Below are 25916 nucleotides of genomic sequence, written 5' to 3'. Positions count from 1 at the left end.
AGTCCGAGTTCTCCTTATCCACAACCACTGACTAGCTCAGCTATTTCTGATAAGTCTTTCACAGCTACTCTTAATTCACGGCTTCTTATGCCGAACAGAACAAGCAGTGATGCGGCAGACACCAATTTCTACCCGTGTTAGGTGCGCCTGCCACCAGCATTCTCACCTCAGCCACCAAGTCTGCATACTTCAGCTATTTCCTTTCAAAAGCTTCATCCACTGCATCTTGAAATGGAATTATTAGTGCTATAAAATAAACTTTCCATTTATTTTCAGAGTACAACACCATGTGTGGCCTCAGCATAGTTAACTGAATACACTGTAGTACCTGTAGTTTTATGTCCACAAGCAATTTTCAATCCTGCACTTCAACGCATATTTATGGCCTATGCTCATACTCCAACACACTGCCCTTCTCACATGAACTTGAATTATTAGTGATACCACTTGGCAACACGTTAACCTTTAGCCGCTTACTATCAAAACAGTACACTAACTCTCTCAGCAGTTGATTGTGTCTCCACAATCAAGTCAACCCTGCAACAAACTAACCTTACACACTTATATGTTTCAGTATGCCAACCCCTACACATAATTTACACTTCGGGTCTTCACCTACCCACTGTCCAAGGTTTTGCGGTGTTGGAAGGACATCATAAGTTGTTCCAAGCAAAAACTTGATGCAACTCGCATCCATTTCCCACAGCTTGACAGATGATTTTCCTTTTCTTCACGGTTTCCTTGTGACGCTGCTGCTGCACGTCGCGCATCTTCTTCCTGCTTACGAATAAAGCTAGCCATCAATCGTTTTCTTTCTTGTGAGGTGACCTTATTAAATGCTTTCCAGGAATCACCTAAGCCAAAACCTGATTTACCTCATTGCATTTGTCCATTGACATCCTGTAACTCTAGCCAATGCTTAGCTAACCGCATCATCATTCGCGGATTCCATTCCTCCCTGCTTTCGCCGCTGGTGGCAATGTTTTTATCACCACATCCTTCGAACTCAACAAATTCATCTCACGACTCACCTTAGCACATTTAAATTCCTCAACTAAGCTTGAAAGTGGTAGCTCCAGCACTCCTCTCCCATACTATGCTATGCTTAAACAATGCAGCACCCCTAGTCACTTCTTATACACTTATTCATAGTCATCTCCAGCCTCTCTACTACTATAACTGGGACCTCATACACCGTCAATGGCCATCAAATACAAACCAGCAGGCCAAATTGGAGACACCACAATTTCAGTTTACCTGGAAAAAAATATTTCTCAACACTGTTAATAGCCTTCATCAGTTTTGTGTTTAGCCCCACAACCTGCTCTTTATCATTTAATGCAGCACTATACCATCTACCTAAAGTCTTAACTGGTTTCTTCAGTATAGACGGTTTCATTCTCCTTCCAAAATGATTTTTTCCTGCACAAATTGCACAATAATTGACAGACTTCTAGATTTGCTAGGTTTAACCTTCATCCTTGACTGCCTAAGATTATCATTTATCTTCTCTAGCAACCGCCGGGTACATAGAACAGTAGTTGTCAGCGTTGTCCTATCATCCATGTATGCCCTAATTGGAAGTAGCTGGAAGCCATCCTGTAGCCTCTCCTCACCTACATCCTACTTCGAGGCCCTAATTATTACCTCCATTGCCATTATAAATGCTAACAGGGAAATGGTGCTACCAGCCTTTATGCCCATTTCCAATCTCTGACAGAACGTACCAAATTCTCCTGTACTAAGACTGAACTATCCTCAAAATATGCTTTAACCAGCCTAGTAATCTTATCTAGTGCCTGGAAGAATCCAAATGCTTTCAATAAGCAGTTATGTAGCACTGAACCAAATGCATTGGCTAAATCTAAGAAAATCACATGTATGTCCTTACCCTCTTTCTTTACTGCCTAAATCTGATGCCAAATCATCCTACGATGTTCTGCAACACCAGAAATGCCTGGCTTTTGTACTGATGTTCCAACTAGTTTATTTGGCTTCAGGTATGCTGACAGTCTCTGCGCTATCACACTGAAAAAAATCTTACCCTCCACATTAAGAAGACTTACAGGCTGAAACGCACGCCATCCTTGTCTTTTGGAATAATGATACTTCCTGCTCTTCTCCACTCTTTTGGGATAATTCCTTTTTTCCCGGTTTACAACCATCAGCTTCTAAAAAATCTTCAAGACCTTAGGTGCGTTTTTATACACTCGATACGGCACTCCAATATGCCCTGGTGCAGAACTTGCCTTTGCACAATGCACCACTTGTCTTTAACCTCACTCCACTTTGGTGAGCTAACATTCATTTGCCACTCGTTCACACACTGGTGAAATATCTAGTGGCAATCCCATCTCCTTTGCCTTATCCTCATCTCTATAAACGCCCTCAAAATATTCCTCAAATCATTTTTTTTTACCAACTTTTAAACTACCTGATTTCTCCCTTAGTAAATAAGGTCTTCACATAATAGAAAAGATTCCCAAAGAAGGCTGCCCTAGCATGCTCTTTCTTCTTCCTCCTTTTCCTCAAGACCTCTGCCTATCCCATCAACTCTTTCTGCAATGTGCTAATACCCACCCTTTCCTCCTCCGCGGCTTTCTGAAGAAACCTTAATTCCTGAATCTATTTCTTCATGCATCTTAACTTCACTATACCTTGTCCCTTTACCTTCTCCTGCAACCTACCAAACCTTTCCATTCCAGATTCAAAAATAACTTTACCTAATCTGTTCAAATTATTCTCCGCTGATCCCTTCAAACCGGCCAATGTGCCCTTCAGATCATCACTTATACTTTCCCAACCTACCTTATCTATTGCACCTGCCCAATACCTTTTGCCACTTGTTTCCTCTGCTGTTCTCCATCATTCCTCTGGCTGATATCCGAATCACCTTCCTGTATGCCTGTACTGGAGTTCTTCTCAGTAGTAACAAAGGTATTGATATCCTGCTATCTGTGATGTGTAACATGCCGGACTTCATCTGACTGATTGAACTGTACTATTGTTCCATAGTTTTGTTCAATGCAGGGCTCCTTAGCTCTCTCATCCAAGCACTTCCTCTTGCCTTGATGAATCCTCAGAGTATGCATTTCATACTCTCTAATGTTATCTTCTTCCATCCACACAAGCACACCTTCAGTCTCTTTTCTTCTTTCCTTATCAGTCTGTTTTTCCTAGTTCTTATTATTCTATTCTAAGATTTTCATGGCCCACAGCTTTTGTCATAGAACAAAAAGCTAAATTGCTAAATAACCCCTCAGCCTAACATCCTTTTATTTTCCTCCACTGATTCTTTATTCTGTCCTTTCATTCATCCCTCCATTCTCCCATAGGAACCCACTGATTTTATAACTCTTTCAACTGTAAAGACAGAGTAACTAAATTTGTTGTACTACTAGGCCCAGTTACAAAACTGCATTTCATATTGATGGCAGTTATCTATCCACCCTTTTTATCCTTTCATTCGTCTTTCCATCCTCCCATAGGAAACAACAGATTGTACAAATCCCATAATTTTCAATCTACAGCCATCAAACTTAGTAAAAAGATCCAACAGCTGACCGCAAGCACCAATCTGCATTTCATACTGATAGCACACATCTGTCTGTACTTTCTATTCTTTCATTGATCCCTCCATTGTCCCACAGAAACCTATTGATTTGAAAATTCCCTTAATTTTCAAGGTATACGCAATAAATTGGTAAAAAGTTTCAAAAGCAATAGCATTCTCGGACTAACATTAAAATAATCTTCTCGTACTAACACAAATTGAAACCCACAGCTATATGCCCCTCAAAAACTACCCCATCAGCCAAATTCCCCTCAACACTTACCCCAACAGCAAAATAACCCCTCAGCCTCAACTACTCCACAGACAATTATCCCTCAACCCTAATAACCCTCCGACAGCCACTCAACATCTACCCATCAGCCAAATCAGCCCCAAAACTACCCCTGAGGTAAATAACACCTCTACCTCGACTATCCCACAACCAACTATCCCTCAACCCAAATTAACCTGCAGCTAACAACTCCTACCAGCCAAACTGCCTTCAACAACTATTCCCCAGCTAAATAACCCCTCAACCACAACTACTATAAGAGCTAAAAAATCCTATAGCCTCAACAACCCCACAGTAAATTACTCAGCAACACACATTAACCTCCACAGCCAAATGCCCCTCAACAACAACTACCCATCAGCCAAATAGCCATTTTAATAATGATAGTAGTAGGATTTCATTTCACATTTAAACAGCATTTAATGTCATTTAACACTATTTATCATGCTGTCAGTGTTAAAACACACTAAATAACCCCTCAGTGTCAAGTACCCCACAGTCAATTAGCCTTCAACCAAAATTGCCCTCAAAGCAAAATACTCCTTATCAACAAATACCCCATCAGCCTTCAACCACAACTACCTCCACAGCAAAATAACCCCTCAACCACAACTACCTCAGTCAATTACATTTCAATTTACATTTAAACAGTGTTTAACATCATTGAACTGTATATATCAGGTTATCAATGTTAAAACATCCAGACTTTTATTTATTTATAGCTGCTTTGTTACTTTGCCTTTCTAGTCTTTAATTGATATTCAGCACTGCACACTGCAGCTGTTTTCAGAGACACCCAAGTACAAGAATATATCACAGTGTAAATTTGAACAGTAGCCAAATTTCTTTATTGAACTTCCACATTAGTGGCACTGACATTTTTGAAAGAATGAAGAAAAGAATGAAAGTGAGTGATAAAGATAGAAAGTGAACAACTAAAAGACAGAGAGAGAGAGAGAGAGAGAGAGAGAGAGAGAGAAAGAGAGAGAGAGAGGCAGAGAGAGGAAAAAAATTGAGGGATCATTACTGTGGCCTGTCTGAGGTTAACAGAATACTACATTTAAATGAATGAGCTAGAAGGGGAGTGGAAGGGTGTTCTTCTGCTATATCTTTCAATTAAAGCTTCCTTTCAATCCTTTTAAAAAAGTACACAGATGCAGCAGGACAGACTGCAAAAAGCCCATCCACATCAGTCAGAAGCCCTGCACTCTGAGAAACCCATAGTGATAAAGACTGAGGTTGCACTGTTGAATGAGTCCATGCCCTGCAGCCATGCCTTGCAGCAGAACACATATCTGCTCTTAAATCAGAGTCCAGGAGACATCTATATTATGAGGAGAGGAGAGGAGAGGAGAGGAAAGGAAAGGAGAGGAGAAGAAAAGAGAGGAAAAGAGAGGAGAGGAGAGGATTTATCTTGAACTAAACAAGAGAGAGCACGGGAAACAGTGAACAAAACACAGCCAATTAATCATATAATTAGCAAATCCATTAAGCAAGATTACACTGTGTTTAGGCAGCCATCCTTGCTAATTACCCAATTTACCATTCTCATCAACACAATAATCATAAAATTACAATGAGGTTATTTAGACCAAGTGGTTCTTCCCCTCACATCCTCCACATCCTGGTCATCCATACATTACTCACCTGTAATACCACATAATCCGACACTTTATCAACAGAGAACTTCAGACAGCTTTTTAGCACGGTCTCCCCTGCCTCTGCAAATGCCACTCTGGACACAGCTAACTGCACCCTATCTGGAATATACTGTAGCTTTACACAGAATGTACTGTGGAATATACTGTAGCTTTACACAGAATGTACTGTGGAATATACTGTAGCTTTACACAGAATGTACTGTAGAATATACTGTAGCTTTACACAGAATGTACTGTGGAATATACTGTAGCTTTACACAGAATGTACTGTGGAATATACTGTAGCTTTACACAGAATGTACTGTGGAATATACTGTAGCTTTACACAGAATGTACTGTGGAATATACTGTAGCTTTACACAGAATGTACTGTAGAATATACTGTAGCTTTACACAGAATGTACTGTGGAATATACTGTAGCTTTACACAGAATGTACTGTAGAATATACTGTAGCTTTACACAGAATGTACTGTGGAATATACTGTAGCTTTACACAGAATGTACTGTGGAATATACTGTAGCTTTACACAGAATGTACTGTGGAATATACTGTAGCTTTACACAGAATGTACTGTGGAATATACTGTAGCTTTACACAGAATGTACTGTGGAATATACTGTAGCTTTACACAGAATGTACTGTGGAATATACTGTAGCTTTACACAGAATGTACTGTGGAATATACTGTAGCTTTACACAGAATGTACTGTGGAATATACTGTAGCTTTACACAGAATGTACTGTGGAATATACTGTAGCTTTACACAGAATGTACTGTGGAATATACTGTAGCTTTACACAGAATCTAAATATCCAAAGTAACCCACACGCAGAAGTAATTCATTAACTAGGCAGTACCCTTCTCTTCCCTGGCTAAAATACCAGGCAACCAGCTGCAGAAGTCTCTGATCAGCACAATCAAAACCTGGGGATGAACAAAGAGCCTCAGGGTTTGAAAATGGGCATCTGAAGCCTATACCCTATTATGGGGTAACTGGACTGAATCCAGATATCCAGTGAAACAAACTGTTTAAAGTAACACATTAAAACATATTGCATTTAGTCTTATCAAAACAATGTTGAAGAACAGAAGTCACGTAATGTAATATAGGGGTAATAAAAATTGCCTTGCTACATTCTGCTAAGTGTTTGTGACAGTTTCAATATTAACACCACAGAAGAAAGAAAGATGCTTTAAAAGGATCTAATTTAAGCACCCAAATAACCATTACACTCCCTCAGCATATGAAACAGATCTTCAGCTGTACAACACTTTTAGAATGCACACACACGCACGCACACACACACACACGCAAAAGAATGCAACCAAGGACAATTGTTATTGCCATTAATTTAAAAAAAAAATCTGCATTTTGTGTTCAAATTCTTATAAGGGGCAAAGTGATGACTTAAGATTATAAATGATAATGATTGATGGGATGATTTATGAACACAGGATACATATGCTTCATGAGAATATATGCCTGCTAAATAAATACTGCACTTAGCTCGCACCAGAATCAGACAAATTGTGAAAAAAACAGGTTTGGGTCATCAGCACTCTGCGAGCTTTAGGTAGTCCTTTTCGAATGAGTTCCTGTTTCAAACGGCCACTCAGCAGAGTTGTGCTCGTGCTAATTCAGTACTAAAAGAGCCTGTGGGAGAGCACTGTGAACAGCGGCTGTGAGGCGAGGTGCGTCTCTAAATGGTTCTGCCGGAGGCATGGAAGTTGGAATGAGGCAATACATCCGCGCACTAATCACCCTTATATGTGGCTCAGTCACGAGTGGGCCGAAAATGATTCTCGTGTTCTGTGAGAGGGTATATCCATCCGCATACAGGACAGCAGGAAATAGAAAGGGCTACAGACACCCACGGACCTAATTTTAGCGTGCACGTGGGAGAGAGCCAAAGAGAGTAAACAAAACATGTATTGCTAAGATCCATTTTTAGTGCTTCCTTTCACATATGGTTAAATGTTAGCCTCTTATTTTTGTATTTCACCATAAATTACAGGCCTAATCATAAATCAAAGAAGCTGTTCTCAGACACTGGAAACGCTAGGCTGTGACCGCCTGCATCTGGTATTATTTACTGGAAGTTCAAAAACTTTTAGGACTTTCTTCATTTGGCTCCTGTGAGCTTGTCGCTGTGGTAACCATGTCTAACGCAGATGCTCGAATGAAGAGGAGGCGGCGAGGTGGAAAGGACTGAGGTTTAATAAGCACCGGCTATGTATGGCAACCCAACATTCCATGACAAACACCAACACATCCGATCATTGGTGTCTCATACCTGCTTATGATTATTCGTAAGTAATGTCCCCACATACATCGGTCTTTGTAAAGATCATTAAAAATGAGTGTGACTGTGAGAGTAACATACTGTTAAACGGATAGTTTACTCTCCAAACAAGGAATGCGCAGTTTGGAGACGCCAATAGAGAGAAGGGAGGGAATCAATGTTTAGTGAATGGAACTGTGGATGAAAATATATCATCATTCTCTAAGAACACCCATTCAGTGTAACCCACCCATTCAGTGTAACCCATCCATTCAGTGTTACCCACCCATTCAGTGTAACCCACCCATTCAGTGTAACCCACCCATTCAGTGTAACCCATCTATTCAGTGGTACTCACCCATTCAGTGTTACCCACTCATTCAGTGTAACCCATCTATTCAGTGTTACCCACCCATACAGCGTAACCCCCCATGCACGCAAGCCTGGTTTCAGCAAGTGCAAAAACTCATGGAAGAGACCTAATCTACACAGGTCCTGGGGAGACCAGCAGCTGACTGGATATAGAAAGAGTGTAGCTCTGTGCTCTCACTAGTGATCACCTGGACCCAGTCAAAGCCTTACTGACAGCAGTGTAGCTATGACACATTAATCACAGTGCAGGAACAGGCAGTGCATATCAGTATCAGGGCACTGCCAGCAGGAAACAACTGTCTATCTGATTCAGGATCTTTAGGATGCTCTCTCTCGCTCCCTCAGGCTGCAATGATACTGAGCTGAGAGAAGAGAATAACAATTCCTATTTAACCTCTCTCTCTCTCTCTCTCTGTTTATGCATTCTATTTATGTATTCATCTATCACATTCTATTTATCTACCAGTGGATCTCTATCCATCTGTCTCTATGTCTGAGTGTCTTTCTAGCTGACATACGAATACAATCGGAATATTCCATGTGATCAAGAACTCATTTATTACTGAACAGCAGGAATTTCGTGCTGTCTGATCATGAGATTCCCACAGAGTACAGTGACAACCAACAGTAGTGTACTGACTGAGCACACGCACACGCGCACACACACACACACACACACACACACAAAAGACATGCACACAGGGACAACCGCTTTCTTATCAGCCTGATAGCAGAACAGCCGGTTAGCTCCCTACACAACTATGGCAGTGCCATTAGTTCCATAGGATACATAACTTTAGTTTAAAAAGGACTGGAGTTATTTTTAAGTAAACTATTACAAGGGAGAAACAGAAGCATAGAGGTGGGAGGGAGATACACCAAACCATATGACAACTACGTTTTCACAGTTCAGGAATTTAGATTGTTCTGAACAGTTCAGTACAGTAAACAGGAGTACAATATATTCGATATTTAATTCCAAAAGACTATATGTTGCTCATTGGACAAGATAGTTAGACTACATTCTTCTGATTAGGTAGTTGAGAGGCTATACTTTCCTAATTTTCCTGGTTTGCAGTAAATGAGTATTTTATAGTTCTATTATTTGATTAAGGAAAACTTTCATTTCCATTTCAAAACCACTCAGAGAACCTCCTAAGCCATAGTTCAGAGTCATGGTGTAAAGAAACCACAGCTAACTAATCCTGCTCTTATTACTGACATTAATTCAGGCAGCATTAATCTACATCAGCAGTATTCAAACCACAAGTCTAGATTTGAGTGGCATAAGTTTACAGCAATCTAGAACCTCCCATAATTAGTTATGATACCTCTACGTCAGCTTAGCATATATATTGCAAAGAAACTACCAGCTGCCTTCCATGGTTTATTTACAGAAAGGTAGTCTTCAAATACAAATGCAATTAAAAACCCCAAAGAAACCTAAATTTATGTTTTCTAATTAGCTTAATCTTGCTCTTCTATGCAAAATGTTCATATATTAATTGTGACCTATAAATAGCATTCCAAAGTCAAGAAAATAACCTTGTAATGTAAAATGGGGATACAAATTTTGGGAAGTCTTACATAGCTTTACCCAATGCAGACTACACTGACATTAACTACAGGAAAACTCTAAGGTAGTCAGTGCTGGGTAGTCAGTGCTAAGTTATTTAGCATGAAGTCCATGCATTTTTTTTTACAATCCACAGAGCATAAAATCTACCATTACATAAGCAGTGAGTGAGGCTTATCTGATGCCAGAAATTCATAATTATTTGCTAAATCCTCATCAGTAGTTTCATACATATATTATTTTATTTTCCTTGCTTGCACTATAATATTCAGCTCTGACTGTGACCTATTCTAGAAACATTTTATCATCTTACAATATGTTCCCTGGATCTTTAAATGTAATTTTCTGTTTCAAGAAACATGTTTTGAAGGCCACTGAAGTCTGAAAGATATTTGGAATTGAATCAGAAACCACACATTGTTTCTGCTGGCATTTATCAAATGAGTCTGTAATCACAGTGAACCTCAGACAAGCAGTTGAGTGAATAATTTACCTTACGTCTTCTCACTGCTGATAGCTCTGAGAACTGATAGCATAAATAACTAAAGAATTCATCTGAGTCATTAACAGGGCAACGACAATCTACTGCCACTTGACTGCAAATCAACTACTTTGCAATGACAGCGTCACGTATAACTCACTGCGTCTCTCTCCTCTACTTCTCTCTCTTTCCTTCTTTTTCCTACCAGTATTACGTGAACTGTGTATGATCCATCACCTTCAGCATCCTCTCATGATCTCCGCTGCAGAGACAGTTCAGGGATGTTTTGAAGGTCTTCCACACTGGATTGAGGTTGTTCATGACAGTCTGTGGGCAGGCAGCAGTGACACTGATAATGTACACGTTTTGTTTAGTATCAGCACATATCATGCCTGTAGTAGCCCTTCTTCCAGTCATAGGATAACCATGTTCCTGGGCTGAAAAGAAGGCACAGTTTAAGACCAGTCCTAGACTCATCCTAAATCTGTTTATTTGTAAGATTTTCAGTGAGGAATCCACATAGAAAGTGTAATTCAGTTTTAGTCCAGAATGCATGTATATTTGTGTGTGTGTGTGTGTGTGTGTGTGTGGGTGTGTGTGTGTGGGTGTGGGTGTGTGTGTGTGTGTGGGTGTGTGTGTGTGGGTGTGTGTGTGCGCGTGTGTGGGTGTGTGCGCGTGTGTGGGTGTGGGTGTGTGTGTGTGTGGGTGTGTGTGTGTGTGTGTGTGTGTGTGTGTGTGGGTGTGTGTGTGTGTGTGGGTGTGTGTGTGCGCGTGTGTGTGTAAAGGCTCTCACCTCTGTTCTGTACACAAGCTGCTGCGTAGCATCATCATTCACTCTGTAGATCTCTAAAAATGGATCTGACTTGCTGAAAAAGTCCTGTAGGGTACATAAACACAGTGCAAATCTCACTTTCTCAGTTAAAAAATAATTTCCTATTTCTAAATATAAATCACATCCATGGTAAGAAACCCACAGGATGCGTTTCTGATCAAACAGACCTGTGTTAACTCCACACATTCTTTAAATTCTTTTTGTGTAGTCCATGTAACGGGCATGTCCAACCATCACCCTCTCTACCATGGCAGCAGTTACATTAGAAATCTCTGTGCTATAAACAAATCCTCATAAAGGTTCTGGAGTTTCATTTGAAGGGGTTCTTCTCTTTATCATATTACCCAATCAAACAGGCTTTATTAAAAATTGTTTTTCTTTTTTTAATATTAGACGGCTTTAGAATATCTTTTAAGGCCACTCTCTAACCCTCTGGGTTAGAAGTAGTGCTTTCACTTGATGCGGAAAAGGTTTTCAACAGATCTGGATTTTACCATAAATTTATACTTCCGGCGGATGTCATGTATACTAATAATAACCTGTCTACCAATTTTTGTGCTTCGGTGTGGCACAAATGTCCTTTGTCATCACTTCTGTCTGCAATTGCAATGGAACCACTTGCTGTAGCTCTGAAGCAAAATGCAGATATTAAGGGAGTCTCCCCAAACTAAGGCAGTCTCCCCAAACTAACAAACCTACTTAGGAAATTTGGCAACATTTCTGGCTATAAAGTTCATTTCCAGAAAAGTGAGCTGATGCCTGTCGACACTGGGGCTGGTTGGATACATTTAGGCTCATTTCCTTTTAAATTAAAACCATCGAAATTCAAGAACCTTAGGATATGGGTTACACATAACCATAAAGATCTATATGCAATTAATTACCAGCCTCTATTATCTAATCTGAGTCAGGACACTGAACAGAGGGGCCCCCTGTCCCTCTATCTTGGTCAAAGAATTCATGTTAAAAATTAATATTCTGCCTACATTTCTGTATGTATTCCAATGTCTTCCTGTTTCTTTAACAAGACCTTTGTTTTCTAAACAGCAAACAGCAAAACGAAATCTCATACAATGGGAGGCATTCTTTTTACTTTCCGTATTATTACTGGGCTGTCAGCATAAGAGCATTGTTATATTGGGAAAAGGACGATGTCGCTGTCCCTGAATGGTCAGCTCTGGATGGGGCATCTGAGCATCCATTTGGTCCTCATCTCTAGCAGCCCTATTGTATGCTACATTGGCATTCACAGAATCTATTTCTAGCTTCACTTCTAACCTGGTTATCATTCCAGTCAAAGTCTGGAATCAGTAAAAGCGAGACAATTTCAGAAGAAACTTGGCACAAAATAATACAGGAAATTTTCCCCTCTACCATATCAGGTATGCTGTTATACAATTTAAAACTGAACACAGTATGGGTTGGTCTGAAGCTAGACTTTGTAAGATCAGCTCCAGCGTGGACCCCACATGCGATCAGTGCAGGCAGAACCCGGCCTCTCTGCTGCACATATTAGGACATGTACGAAGATGTTCACGTCTGGCAAATTACCTTTTCTAGGATATTTAGAAAAGCAGTAGGGCCATCACCTCTCATTGCATTGATTTGTGTGGCCCTGACAGACACCCCTCTTAGTTGGGGGTGTAAATTGTCATGCTGGCCTTCTATTCTCTTCTGGCCAGGAGAGTGATATTGTTTTAATGCTATTCCGCCGAAAAACAGTCACCGGATCAGGCCAGTCAAGTGCCATCTCAAATCGGAGAAGATCAGATACACTGACAGAGGTTCAGCCAGGGAGGTTTGTATTATTTGATCCTTCTTAACCCCAGTGGGCAACAATGGTACTGCTAGGAGGACGTTGGACAAAGTTTTTCTTTTTTCTGTTTTACAACGTAAAAATCATTCCATTATACATAAATATTTCAACAAACAAGATATTATGTTAATTATTTGCAAAAATAAAACATTACATTTATGATAAACTCATTGAGTGGTCTGGCATAGTACTTTCACATGACTATAGCTGGTGAATTAGCAAGCTAGTTATGTTAATGCCAGTGTGATGTTTCTACTGTCTTGTATGATTTTTATCCATTATGGATAAATGGTTAAAACACTGTGAGTCAGAAACAAATGCTGTATATGTTTACTGTTTATTTTGTTGTGTGATTGATTGTTATGCTGCATTGGTTTAGATTTTAAAAGGTCAGTTAAATTTCCATGTGGGCTGTAGAACGTTTTCTGGTTAGGAACCCCAAGTCTATGACATGAAAACTGACGGTGTGACAATGTATGTATTTATTTGAAAGTTTACTTTATTTGTATCCTCTTCCACAAATTTTCTTGTGGAAGTCTGGCTATGTATTACACTACATAACATGAGATGGGGTTAGATATGTTTCTTTGCCTGTTAAACACCTGATAATTTATAGAATTAATGTGATAATGTGACAAATCAAATAAAAAGACCTTGATCAAAAAAAAAAAAAAAAAAAAAAAGAAAGCTCCATGCTGTACCACCAAACACTGTTAATTTGCTCCCAAATACTGTTAATGTTCCTGGAGTAACTCCTTGTATGTCCCTGGTGAAACTCCATTTGCTCCAGAGGTGTGGCTGTTTCTTAGCATTCCTGTTATTCCTCAAGCCCTTCCCTTCTGGGGCATGTTCTAGAAACTTTCTCTCGTTCAGTCAAGAATGTCACAAATGTCGGTTCACAATTTCTGGATGCTATGCTGCTGAGGAAAGTTTCATTGGGACTAAGGGTTAGCGAGTCTCACATCAACTATTGCTTCCTCTCAACTCCCCCTTTTTATATTTCCCATCCAGGGTCAGCTCTTTTCCAATCCAGGGTCAGCTGTTTCTTAGCAGCTGGGCTGGTAGGCTTATACTTGACCACATGATCATTTGTGAAGCATTTCTATAATAAAATTCTTGAGAGCCAAAAGTGACATTTGTGTCCATGTATGAAATGATTTTTTTTCAGAATCGATCAAATTAATCATACATAATAAAGGATCATACAAGATAAAGTCTGGGAATATGTGACCCAAATGAAAATTGAAAAATTGAAAAAACTTGACCCAACATGTCAACAAATATGCAGCAAATACTAGCATATAATACAATTTATTTCATTTTGGTTTGGAATGTACCAAAAATGATAAGTAATTCTCTTTTTATCCTTCCTCAAATTCACACTTTCTTTATAATAAGTGTACTCTGCATAAGAAAATAAACCTCAGAAAAGACTGCTTGTCACACTAACAGAAATTGCCACTATCAAAATATTGGGGGGGGGGGCTGTAATTCCTTCTGTTGAAATGTTTTACTCAAAATGTTCATTGTCAGGGATATCCCAGTCCTTGGTCTGTCACATGGTATTTTACTGATGACTAGCAGGTTGTAGCTCAAACGCAGGACAGGCAGCAATTTTTTCTCTCTCTAAATCAAAATACTTGTCAACTAGCAGTGAGAGAAAGACTGAATGAGGGAGATATGAAAGCTAACGGATAGAGAGAGAGAGAGAGACGTAAAAAGAAAAGAGGGAGAAAGAGAGAAAGAGTTGACATCCTCTGCTGATCATTTTGCAGGTCTAAGTTGCTTTAATTTAATTTAAGTTTGAATTACTTTGATGGAGGAACTGTGAGACATGGAGGAGATTTAAGATCGGAGAGGATAAAAGAGGTGAGAGAGCATGAGAAGCACTCAGTGTGAGACTGATCTGTGGCTCACACAGTCATTTGGTTCTGCTTGTATCAATCCCCCCTTATTAATTTCAGTCTCTTGTAATTATCCATCTTGATGAAAGCTGATGGCGTCTCCCTGAGGAACTATCGCCCTTGCATGTTTACTACTCTATTCTCTCTCTTTCTCACATTTTCTATCCTTCTTCCTTACTACTCTACTCTATCCCTCCCTCTTCTACGACTGACCACCTCTCTGATTGTCATTAGCGCTGCTGAAAGTGTCACAGCGTAATAGAACTACAACTACATAAACAGATGATTAAAAACTTCATATAAAAAAATTATCCCTGAGCTTCTCTAACTTTCTTCCATCCACTGGTGTCGCTGCTTACTTAAGGTTATAAAGAGGGTGTGTTTGCTTACTTGTTTGTTTCTGTATGTTTGTATACGTAGCACACGCACCTTATCGTCAAGTTTCCTGGCACTGAATGACAGTTCCACATAGTCATCATTTCCTGTCAATTCCTCTGCGGTGATCTGGGGAGACCAAGAGGTAAAGGTGACCCGAACATTAGCCTCTTAACAGACCTAACATTGAGAACATTTACAATGTAGAGAACAGTACATCAGTACATTACACACTGAACACATCTATGGCTCCTGTGCGTCTGAAGTCACCACTGCTATCATCGGATAGGTCAAATGCAGGACCCTTAATTAGGTTAGCTTACTTGCCAATGCTGACAGGTGGTCTGCCAAGACTGACAGCCAGTTATGTCTGCTGCCATGCTCTAATGAAAAAGCTGTTTCTGCTGTAAATGTTTCCGATAAAAAAAAAACAGCTCATATGTTATTTCAAGAAATGTCATAGCCATTCAGTAGTGTTTCACTGATCGACAAGATCAGTGTTTTGGGGGAAAGATGATGCCTCCTGCCTGCCTCCTCTCTTGGGATCATTAAAATCTATTGATTATACCACAAAACAAACAGCAATACTTGATTCAATAGAGCAATTAAAGAAAGAGAATCTACACAGGTCCCATTTCACTCCTAGTCTTCAGAGTATGTTCAACAAGGACTTCATTTTGTTTAGTGTAATACAGAGGAGGCTTTTTTAGAACTAAATCCAACTCCAGGATGTGTGCCTATCCTGTACAATGTTTCTTGCATCTTGCGGCAAATGTGAACTGGATTTTGGGTTGTAAATAAGTGAACAGGAGGATGCCGTACCGTAATAGTGGACTTTCCTCCTGTGCTGCTCTGCTTAAGCAGGGCTTTGGAGAGCTTTCTCTGGGACACAATCTGTTTGGAGACAGATAAGACACAAGGTACCCGTCACATTCGTCAACTTCCATGCCACTTTTTGAAACTGTCTCTGCGAACAGACGGGAGGAGAACCAAAGCGAAGAGGCTCTGGAGGGGGATGTCCTTCAGGGAGCAGACCTTGCAGCTCTGCCAAGAGTGTGAAGCAAAGAACAGACACTGAGAGCAGGGTGATTACACGAAATCAGTGTGGAAATCTAATTGTGAGTTTTTTGGCCCCCAAACCAGTTTGTAATTACAGCTGAGAAAAATCTTTATTTACAAAGAAATGCTTCCAGTTCTACATTATTAAGGTGGAGGCGGTGGGGCGGGGGTGGTTCTGTTTCTTAGCACAATGTGCTTTCAGTATCAACAGCAACCCATGGCATTCACAGCCCATTCTTATTAAAATAATGTTGCCTCTGTACCCAAAACAAATGAGAAGTATGAGAGCAGCTTTGGTAAAACAAAATAAAAACCGAATATTGAATATAAAGAATATTGGCATTTATTATATATTAAGTGAGACTCTCAGAGCTCCTCATTCAGAGAGTTACAAATTAAGTATCTCACACAACACTTGCAATTGCCTCATACTCTATATAGAGAATGGTGTGGCAGGGCTTGTCATGGAGGGAGCAGGTCAGGGATGGCCAGTCAGGGACAGAGGAGGTCTGGTATGGCTCGTCAGGGACAGAGCAAGTCTCATTCTTGTGCAAACACCTCTGTTTCAACACTGAAACAACACTGATGTGCATATTACAATCTTAACGACTGCTTGAGTTTGATTAGCTGTTATCTAAATGTGCACAAGCAATAACTCTACAAAATAATTTTTTTTGCCAGGACAAATAAAAATGGGCAGTTAACAGACTAGCAGACTGAAACTGTGTCTTATGGTAACATTAGAGCATTCATTTTAATCTCTGTTTGGTATAAAGTAGAAGAACCATAAATGAGTAAGTGGTATTACTTGTTTGGGATAATGCCTTCAAAGGTGCCATTGTATTGTAAAGAAATACACTAAACTGTGTGTGTGTGTATGTGTGTGTTTGAGAGAGAGAACATCTAGTGTCTGTGCATATGTGTATGTTTTCCATGTATGTTTGCATTTGTGTTTGTTTTATGTGTGTATGTGTATGTTTTTGCTCGTGTGTGTGTGTGTGTGTGTGTGTGTGTGTGTGTGTGTGTGTGTGTGTATGTATATGTGTGTATGTGTACTTGTCCAAGTGTGCACTCCATTGCACCAAGGCAGTCAGCCTCCCTCATGCCGTTGTGGCTGCTACTGATGTCATAGAGTTCGTAGCGCAAACGTTGCACCTCCTCGAAGTAGTAGTCCAGCGTGAAGACTTTGGAGAACGTAGGGTTAATACTACTCCGAAGTACCTCCGTCCTGTCAACCTGCACACAGCATCCAGAGGGCAAAACTGATCAGATCTGCAAAAAGAACTGAAAACGTGGGGGGCTACCCTGAACTGTAGACTACATCATTTCTCAGCACAGAGATAGATGTAATCTACATAGGTGATCAGTTCTCCAACTGTTGATTACCTCACTCAAGCCCGGGAACTGGAAAATGTCATATCTGGACTGTGCTGGTGTTTTCTGAGGTCTGGAGTGGAATTCTTGGAAATAAATGATAAAATACACAAAAAAGTGCCAACAAAAATTAATATCATTACACATCGTGAGCATATGAATAAGGCATATGTATGAGGCCATATGTTCAGGGTGGTTGCTTGAACGCCAGCAGGGGCCCACACAGAACAGAAGGGAGATGTTTGTGCAAATAAGTTTGTGCAAATGCCAGTATTTCATCACTTTCATATGTGTCTGCCATGGCAGGATTGTGAACAGTGATTCTGTGGAAGACAGTGAGAGACCTAAGGATAGGGATATTTATGTGTGAAGACTGCCTGAATACACGTGCACACACACACATGCAAACATGCACATATACAGTGTCAAGATGTTAAGGTTACTCCTAGAGTCCCCACTTAAATCATCTCTATGGCATCCCTGCATTCCGGTGTAGGCTTCTATAAATCTGAACCCCAAGGATGTGTTGCAGACAGCTCTACAAAGTTCAGATAAAGAATGTAGTATGACTGTCTTTTTAAGTTAATGGCTTTCCTGTAATACAGCTGACTTAAGTGACTCAGCTAAGGTCGAGCTGTTCAGCAGGAGATACAGCGCAGCCGCAGGTGTAACCCATAAGAAGAGGATGAGGCTGCCACTAGCAGTGATGTGAAGCTGAGCACCTGTGACTTGAAACTGAAGGAATAACCTAGTCAAATTTGCTAATGTTAAGGCCAAGTAATGAAAGCTATAGTACAGTTAGCATTACACAACAAAGCGTATGGAAAAAAATTTATGGCACAAGCCTCTTCACCAGTTATATCAAAATGTAGCTTATTTCAGTTTTCAGATTTACAATAGGTAATTGGGTGGCTGAGATGAGGTTAGTCATCAGAAATTTGTTTCCAAATTTTGAATGTGCCAACACCAAAGGGTTAGGCAAATGTACTTTTTATAAATGTTGCTTTATTTTCCGGTGAAAGCATCACCAACCAGTGGCATTTACATTTCCTGCTTATTTAGGATATGCGTATTTTAATATTATGGCAGTAACACTGAATGACAGCTATTGTAGAGGCCAGGTAACATTGCACAAGAGAGATCATATTAAATGGTCAACATGCATTGTCACCCATTATGAGTTATATTAACTTTTACTATAGAATAATCCCCTTTTTACTGGAAAGAAGAGACCTTTTTAATTATGACCTGAGGATTAAGCTCCAAATAGCTCCAAATCAGGCCAAACTGCTTTTATACACTTCTGTAGACTACCTGAATCGGGTGTGGAAAAAGTTAGCTTCAAAAATTAAACTCTGTAAGATCTCCAAGAGTTGGGTCTTGAATACTGTACCATGAAGTACAACTTTATCAATACTAATGGTCATTATGCATTTAACATGTAATTACCTGAAAAAAACTGCATCAAATGCATTCAAAATGATTTGCAGTTTGTGTTCCCAATACAGGTTTACATTCATAGTTTTGCATTAAGCCTTTGATATTTAAGTAAAATAAACTTAATAGGCAGCAGAACCAATGGAGCAACTCAGAACTAAATTTCTGTAAAATCTGCCCTTCATAGAAGCCATTTCCAAAATGGCTGGCCTTATCTGTGAGCCCTCAGCAGTCTAGACAGAATTCAGTCTCAGCTGCTTGGCTCTCCTCAGACAGATTAACTGCACTGTATCCTCTTTTCCCATTCACTAGAATCTCACTGTGACCATAGCCCCTTCCATGGAGCCTACAAATACTTGCAATGCTCAAACGCTTCCTGTGCCCCTGGAGTCACTCAGACAATAAGAACGGTGTGTGGGGATAGACTCTGAAAAAGTACCCAATGCATGGATTATACTATTCAGACTAACAAAGGTGCTTGCTTGTGTTGTTTCTTTATTACCAAGATATTTCATCATGGCACTGCCAGCAGGAAACTTTGTATCTGATTTAGGTTTTTAGGATGTTCTCGCTCTCTCCCTTTCTCACTCGCACCCAAAATTGTGCCTCCTGATTTCCTCTGAGACATCAGCCTACTTTTTGCAGTGCTACTTACATTGCTTTGGTTACTGAGATTTTCTGACAGTCGACTTGGATTTTGTTTTCTTATGAAGGTGAGATTATTGTGAATTTAAGAATTCAGAGGGTAGGAGAACTGTTCAAAAGGCAACATTTGTTACAGCTACACTAGGCTTGACTTCAAAGTATTCCCTTTATTTCCCCAAGGATATATTTATTTATTTATTTATTTATACCTTTGCCTTCATATTTGATGAGAGGCAACCACAGGAAGAACTTTTGATAAGATGCTTCAGAACTGCAGTAGGGTGATAAATGTGACTCTAAAGAAAATTCCAGCTAACTGATTATGGGCTTGATAGTTTATGAACATAACGGTACTTCCTTCTTTCAGCGTTAATGTATGTATATAGATGCTGGTTTATCCTGTTTTTTTCTTTTAAGTACGTGTTAGACGAGAGAAAAAGGAAGCTGAGGGGCTAGAGATTACCTCCTGTTACAAGCTGTAATTATACTCGTGGTAGGACGTGAATCCCGAGATAAATGAAATGCCAGCTAAAAACCAACTCGACTCACACTTCAGCCTCAGCTGGTTTCTGTGAAAGCAAATACTGGCTGAGAAAACTGATATATAGGGCAGGAAGCTCTGGGGATTCCTGAGTCAGGTCATCAGAGGTCTACACTTCTCTGCTTCATTGGTGATGGTTCTTTTGGGCAAAAGTGACAAAAACCACAGTCATCTGGCAGAGGATCAGAGAGCATCCACTAAGCCTGAGCTCGACCTTTCACCCTGGAGCAATGACCCAAGGCATCTGAAGGAATAAAACATCAAAGTCTATTCGCTCTCTCTCTCTGTCTCTCTCTCTCTCTGTTTTTAAGAGTGCAGATCAACCTTTACATAGAAGACCTTGAAGAACTTTTCAGAAATTCCATGCTTTTATCACAGTCAATGAAGGCCAGACACACTGTGCTCAGTGCGTGGTTTGCATGTCTGTGCAGTGTCAGAACAGAACACTAAAACTCCTTTGTACAGACTATAATTTCCCCAACTTTTGCAGTAGTTCAGAAAACAGTACAAAGGCGATTTTCATTCAGCCAACTTAAAAAAAAGTAACTTCAACATATAATTTCTGTACTTAATGGTATGCATCAAAGACCTCAAGGAAATGTCAAAGGAAAGGACATTAAGATATTTTTAGAAAATATATGAATATATATATATGGATATGTTAATATACATACTTATATGTTAATGTATATTAATAACATATTTTTAGCATTACTGTTATAAATATTTATATCTATAAATGTTAATATCTATAAACAATTTTTTTATGGTGTAGATGATAAATGTAAAATTCAAATTCCACCAAAAACTACATGAGACCTCTTGATATTTTGACATTGGTAGCCTCCGTCAGACTATGGTGGCTTTGCATGTGGCTTTTGTTTGTTTGTTCTTTTGTTTCTCATGCCTGTTTTGGTTTGTTTCCACACCACCCTCAGGTGGTCCATATTTGCCCAATTCTCTGCACAATCTGCACCTCCTTTTATAAGCCATTTCTATTTCTACGACTGTTGTCAGTCATTGTCATTACATTGGCTTTGTTCTGTTCCTGTTAGTGCACTTTTATGTTTGGTTTTGTTGTTCATTAAACTCTTCAGCTGGAGACTTGCGTTTGCTTCCCTTTGTTTCCTGCATTTTCTACACCTGTGACATAATGACCATTTTCTGGAAGTTTCCTTTTGATTTCTTTTTACCTTTTTATTTCCCTTGTCTGCACGTGGTGTAGGCCTCTCTCTCTCCTCTACAGTGGCCTGGTGAACGTAGGGGTGCTGTTACCCGAAGCTTGCCGGGGACTCGTTTTGCCCCAGACTTCTCTGCATGGGCAAGGACACCCCCAGATCTCGCCCCGGGAGGCATAGGTAGTCCTGTAGAGTTCATCATGGATGTCTGTGCTGCTTCCAACTCATGTGTGGAGTCAAGGGTCCAGCTGTCTCAAATGAGGGAGCTGTGACATGTTCCATCAGAGGGAGCCTTCAGGAGCCTATGCCTTTAGGAGCCTGCACCGGAGGTCCTAGATCATGGTATCCAGTACCCAGTTGAAGAAGGTGGCTGCCAAAATCTGGGGACATGCAGTTTCAATAGGTCCAGGGCTTGAGAAGTATGGTGTCCTTGAAGCTCTCCATGCCCAGGCCGGCACAGTGCCTGTTGTGTGCCCACCCCTCTCCCTTTGTCTTGCCGCTGATGTGGTGCCGTGGTGTTTTGTTGGGGAGTACTGTGACAATATCCCCCTCCCACCAACGACCTCTGTCATATGGTGGCAGCTTTGGACATGGCTTTTTTTTTATGTTTTCAGTCACACGTCTTTGTTTTGGTTAGTTGCCACGCCGCACTCAGGTGGTGTGTTCTGCCTGGTTTGTCACACCACCTTTGTATTATTATATCACTATGCTGCTCATGATTTAAGCCCTTTTTTCCATCACTGTTGTCGGTCATTGTCATTACGTTGGCTTTGTTTTGTTGCTGTTAGTGCACTTTTTTGTTCGATTCCGTTTTTGTTTGTTTCCTTAAACTCTGTTGGAGACTCGTGTTTGCTTTCTACTTTTTTCCTGCATGTTCTTTGTCCACATATATTGCGTTTATTGACTTCAAAACTACTACATAAGGAGAGCAATTATTGTCTGCCTTGTACTTTGTGTACACAATTTGTGTAAATTTTTTGCTTATACTTGATCTAATTCAAATTCTCATCTAATTCAAAATTTACAACACATTTGTTCAGCATAATGTTTGGTATATTGGTATATTAATATTTACAGTGAAATTATTTTCTTAAAGTGCAGTCAGTAACAAACTGCACACTAACAGTTGTTGATGCTTTGGCTTAGTACTCAATGACTACGACTATTTAGATAGCAATAATAATAAAAAGTGTTTTTGGAGCACTTTTTGAACATGGTTTATCACCTTCCTTACAAAAACCTACACTAGACAATGATAATGCATCTATTAATAAATAAGGGGCAGCATGTATAGGAGGGATGTATAGTGGCTTAATTTTAAACATAAAACAAAGAAGCAGTGAATATACAGGAGCATATTACATAATATTTCATCACTCTCACACCTGCCTGTGTGCGTTTGATTTTATTTTTACCCAGTTCTCTCTCTCTCTCTCTCTCTCTCTCTCTCTCTCTCTCTTTTATGTGCGTCTGTACCCGAATCCATCCATATACAACAGCCCCCATTCAGATACAATTACTCCACCTGAAGTCAGCTTGGGTGTTGGTGCGGGGGGGGGGGGAATGCAGGGTTTTTTTTAGGTCTATGTGTAGGTCTATGTTTTTTAGGTCTATGTGTGAATACAAAATTCAATTCAAAATGTATTTATACAGCACTTTTTACAACAAATGTTGTCACAAAGCAGCTTGTCCAAGTCCAAGCCCCCAGTGAGCAAGCCAAGGGCACAGTAGCAAGGAAAAACTCCCTAGAGCATGAGGAAGATAGGAACCAAGACTCAAAGGGGCGGGGGGGGGCATCCTCCTCTGGCCAACCATGGTCACCACAATAATAAGAGAAAACTTAGAAAATGAAAAAATAAGCAATTCATGTCTATACCAACTTTCTAAAGGTCCTAGTCTTGTCCTGAGGTGTGCATGTATGTGACCCAACCCGCAAGAGAACGTCCATTAAGGGCAATGGAGAAGTCGTTGCCTAAGCTGGAGGTGTGGTGGGCTACAGCAGGAGACATCAGGAGAAGGTAGGAGCAGCCATAGTAGTTGAGACGGTTAGAGGCTCAGTAACACCATAACATCCCACAAGAGAACGTCCATTAAGGGCAACAGAGACTGCATTACCAATGTGCTGATGACCTGCACATGCCTAACGAATGTATTCACTACCAGTGCATCCATAACCAGTGTGTGCATTACCAGTGCATGCATAACCAGTGTGTGCATTACCAGTGCATCCATAACCAGTGTGTGCATTACCATGCCAGCCAAATGCCTCATGAAGAGGAAATTATTTAGAACCGTTATACACATTTTTTATGACTTAGTGAGAATTGCCTATAGTATTACATACAGGCTTTTACATATATCATTTATATAATATTACACACAGGTTTTATATTATACTACACACAGGTTTATGGTTCAGCATATGGTCATCCCTGAAGCTTCTTTCATCTATTAAAGTTTTGGGCTTGGAAAGAAGATTTTAATTATAAACAAGCTTTAACACCAATGGGGGCATACGAGAGCAGTCATTACGACATGGACAGTAGACTTTAGGAATCTGGGAGAATCAAGCTGAACCTTTTGGGGGGGTGGGAGTAGGGGGACTGACTAAATTGGACTAGGAGCACACAGATCACTAGTGTGCTGGTGTCCACAGTTCAGATTAATCAAACTCATCTCTGCAGAAGAAGTGTGTTAACGGGCCTGTGCTACTTGCACTATTGATGAGGATCTTTGGGACTTAGAAAGAAAAGCTCTCCTCATCCTTTCAGACCATAAGACCTTAAGGTGGGTCAAGGCATCTTAGCTGTCTATTTCAACCAAGGCAAAGATGAAAGAGACTGCCTAAGAGGGACATGTTCTTCCACAGAGCAATAAAGTAACTATTTCCTTTCATTAAATATTTTTAAACTAGAATTTTGCGCATAAAAACTACTGGGTGAGTTTTACTAATTTAAAGTGAAGTACTCTTTCTTTCTCTCAAAAAAGAAATCACTCTTTAGTCTTTATTCTAGTTTCTGAGTTTTTTTCGTGGCCTGACTCCAACAGCCAATGAGCAGAAAGAAGCTGAAGTCCTTCTGAGCAGAGAATGAAATTACGGAAAAGAAAAAGATTTCATCATTTTATATATATATATAAAATACACACACACACACACACACATATACATATATACATATATATATATATATATATATATATATATATATATATATATATATATATTATATAGTCCCCCTCATGCCACGAAAACAGTTGTTCCATCCAGGCATGGACTCCACAAGACCTCTAAAAGTGTCCTGTGCTATCTGGCACCAAGACATTAACAGCAGATCCTTTTAAGTTGTGAAGTGGGATGCCCATGGATTAGACTTGTTTGTCCAGCACATCCTATATGCATATGCTCAATCTGGTTGAGATCTGGGGAATTTGGAGGCAAAGTCAATGCCAAATCAACTCTTCGTCAAATTCCTCAAACCATTCCTGAACAATTTTTGCTGTGTGGCATGGCAAATTATCCTATTGATAGAGGCCACTGCCATTAGACAACATTGCCCAGAGCATAGTTCCCAGAGCACTGCCTATGCTTTCTTCCCATAGTGCATCCTGGTGGCACCTCTTTCCCAGGTAAGTGATGCAGATGCACCTGGCTGTACACATGATGTAATCAAAAATGATGTTGAGTTAGCCTGTACTCCCTACATACATCAGTGAGCTTTGGGGGCCTGCTCTGTCAGCTCCAGAATATTGTCTGGCCATCATAATTTAGCCCTTGTCAAAGTCGCTTAGATCCTTATACTTGCCCATTCTTTTCACTTGCTGTCTGCCACTTTGATGAGATAATCAATGTTATTCACTTCACCTGTCAGTGGTTTTAATGTTGTGGCTGATTGGTGGATGTGGCTGTGTGCATTTGGAAAGTTTTTAAACCCTTTCCATTTTTTGCCATTTTGTTATGTTGCGACCTTCATTCTACACTCAGTACCCAATAATGACAAAGTAAACAGAACTTTAGATTTTTTTTGTAAATTTATTGAAAAGGAAAAACTAAAATATTGCATTAATATAAATAATCAGACACTTTACTCAGTACTTATTTGAAGTACCTTTGGCAGCGATTACAGCCTCCATTCTTCTTGGGGAGGATGCCACAAGGTTTGCACATTCTTCTCTGCAGATCCTCTCAAGCTCCAGGGACTGTCAGTGGACAGCCATTTTCAGGTCTCTCCAGAAATGTGTGACTGGGTCCAAGTCAGAGCTCTGGCTAGGCCACTCAAGGACATTCACAGCATTGTCCCGAAGCCACTCCTGTGTTGTCTCAGCTATATGCTTAACGTCATTGTCTTGTTGGAAGGTGAACCTTCAGCCCAGTCCGAGGTCCTGAGTGCTCTGGACTATGTTTTCATTAAGAATATATCTGTACTTTGCTCCATTCAGCTTTTCCTCAACCCTGTCCCTGTCCCTGCCTCTGAAAAACACCCCCCAGCATGATGCTGCCACCACCATGCTTCACTGTAGGAATGGTATTGGGTAG

At 40.1% G+C, this 25916-nt stretch overlaps 1 protein-coding gene across 3 annotated transcripts in view; it reads right to left on the bottom strand.

The window, feature by feature from the left end:
* Positions 1-25916, bottom strand: part of cpne4a (copine IVa) — a 55322-nt gene that overhangs the window by 15951 nt on the left and 13455 nt on the right. For 2 of the 3 annotated variants that reach the window (XM_081716660.1, XM_027005390.3), the window contains exons 3-7: positions 17264-17443; positions 15971-16042; positions 15203-15277; positions 11015-11098; positions 10459-10548 (exon numbers count right to left, since the gene is read on the bottom strand). In XM_081716660.1, the coding sequence (XP_081572786.1) occupies positions 10459-10548; positions 11015-11098; positions 15203-15277; positions 15971-16042; positions 17264-17443 (501 nt within the window). The remainder of the gene's footprint in view (positions 1-10458; positions 10549-11014; positions 11099-15202; positions 15278-15970; positions 16043-17263; positions 17444-25916) is intronic. The other variant, XM_081716669.1, reaches the window with a different exon arrangement.

This window comes from Electrophorus electricus, chromosome 1 (assembly GCF_041902795.1).
Source record: "Electrophorus electricus isolate QZ-2024a chromosome 1, ASM4190279v1, whole genome shotgun sequence".
Classification (NCBI taxonomy): Eukaryota; Metazoa; Chordata; class Actinopteri; order Gymnotiformes; family Gymnotidae; genus Electrophorus; species Electrophorus electricus.
The sequence above is the reverse complement of the archived record's forward strand: the minus strand, read 5'-3'. Positions and strand labels throughout refer to the sequence as shown.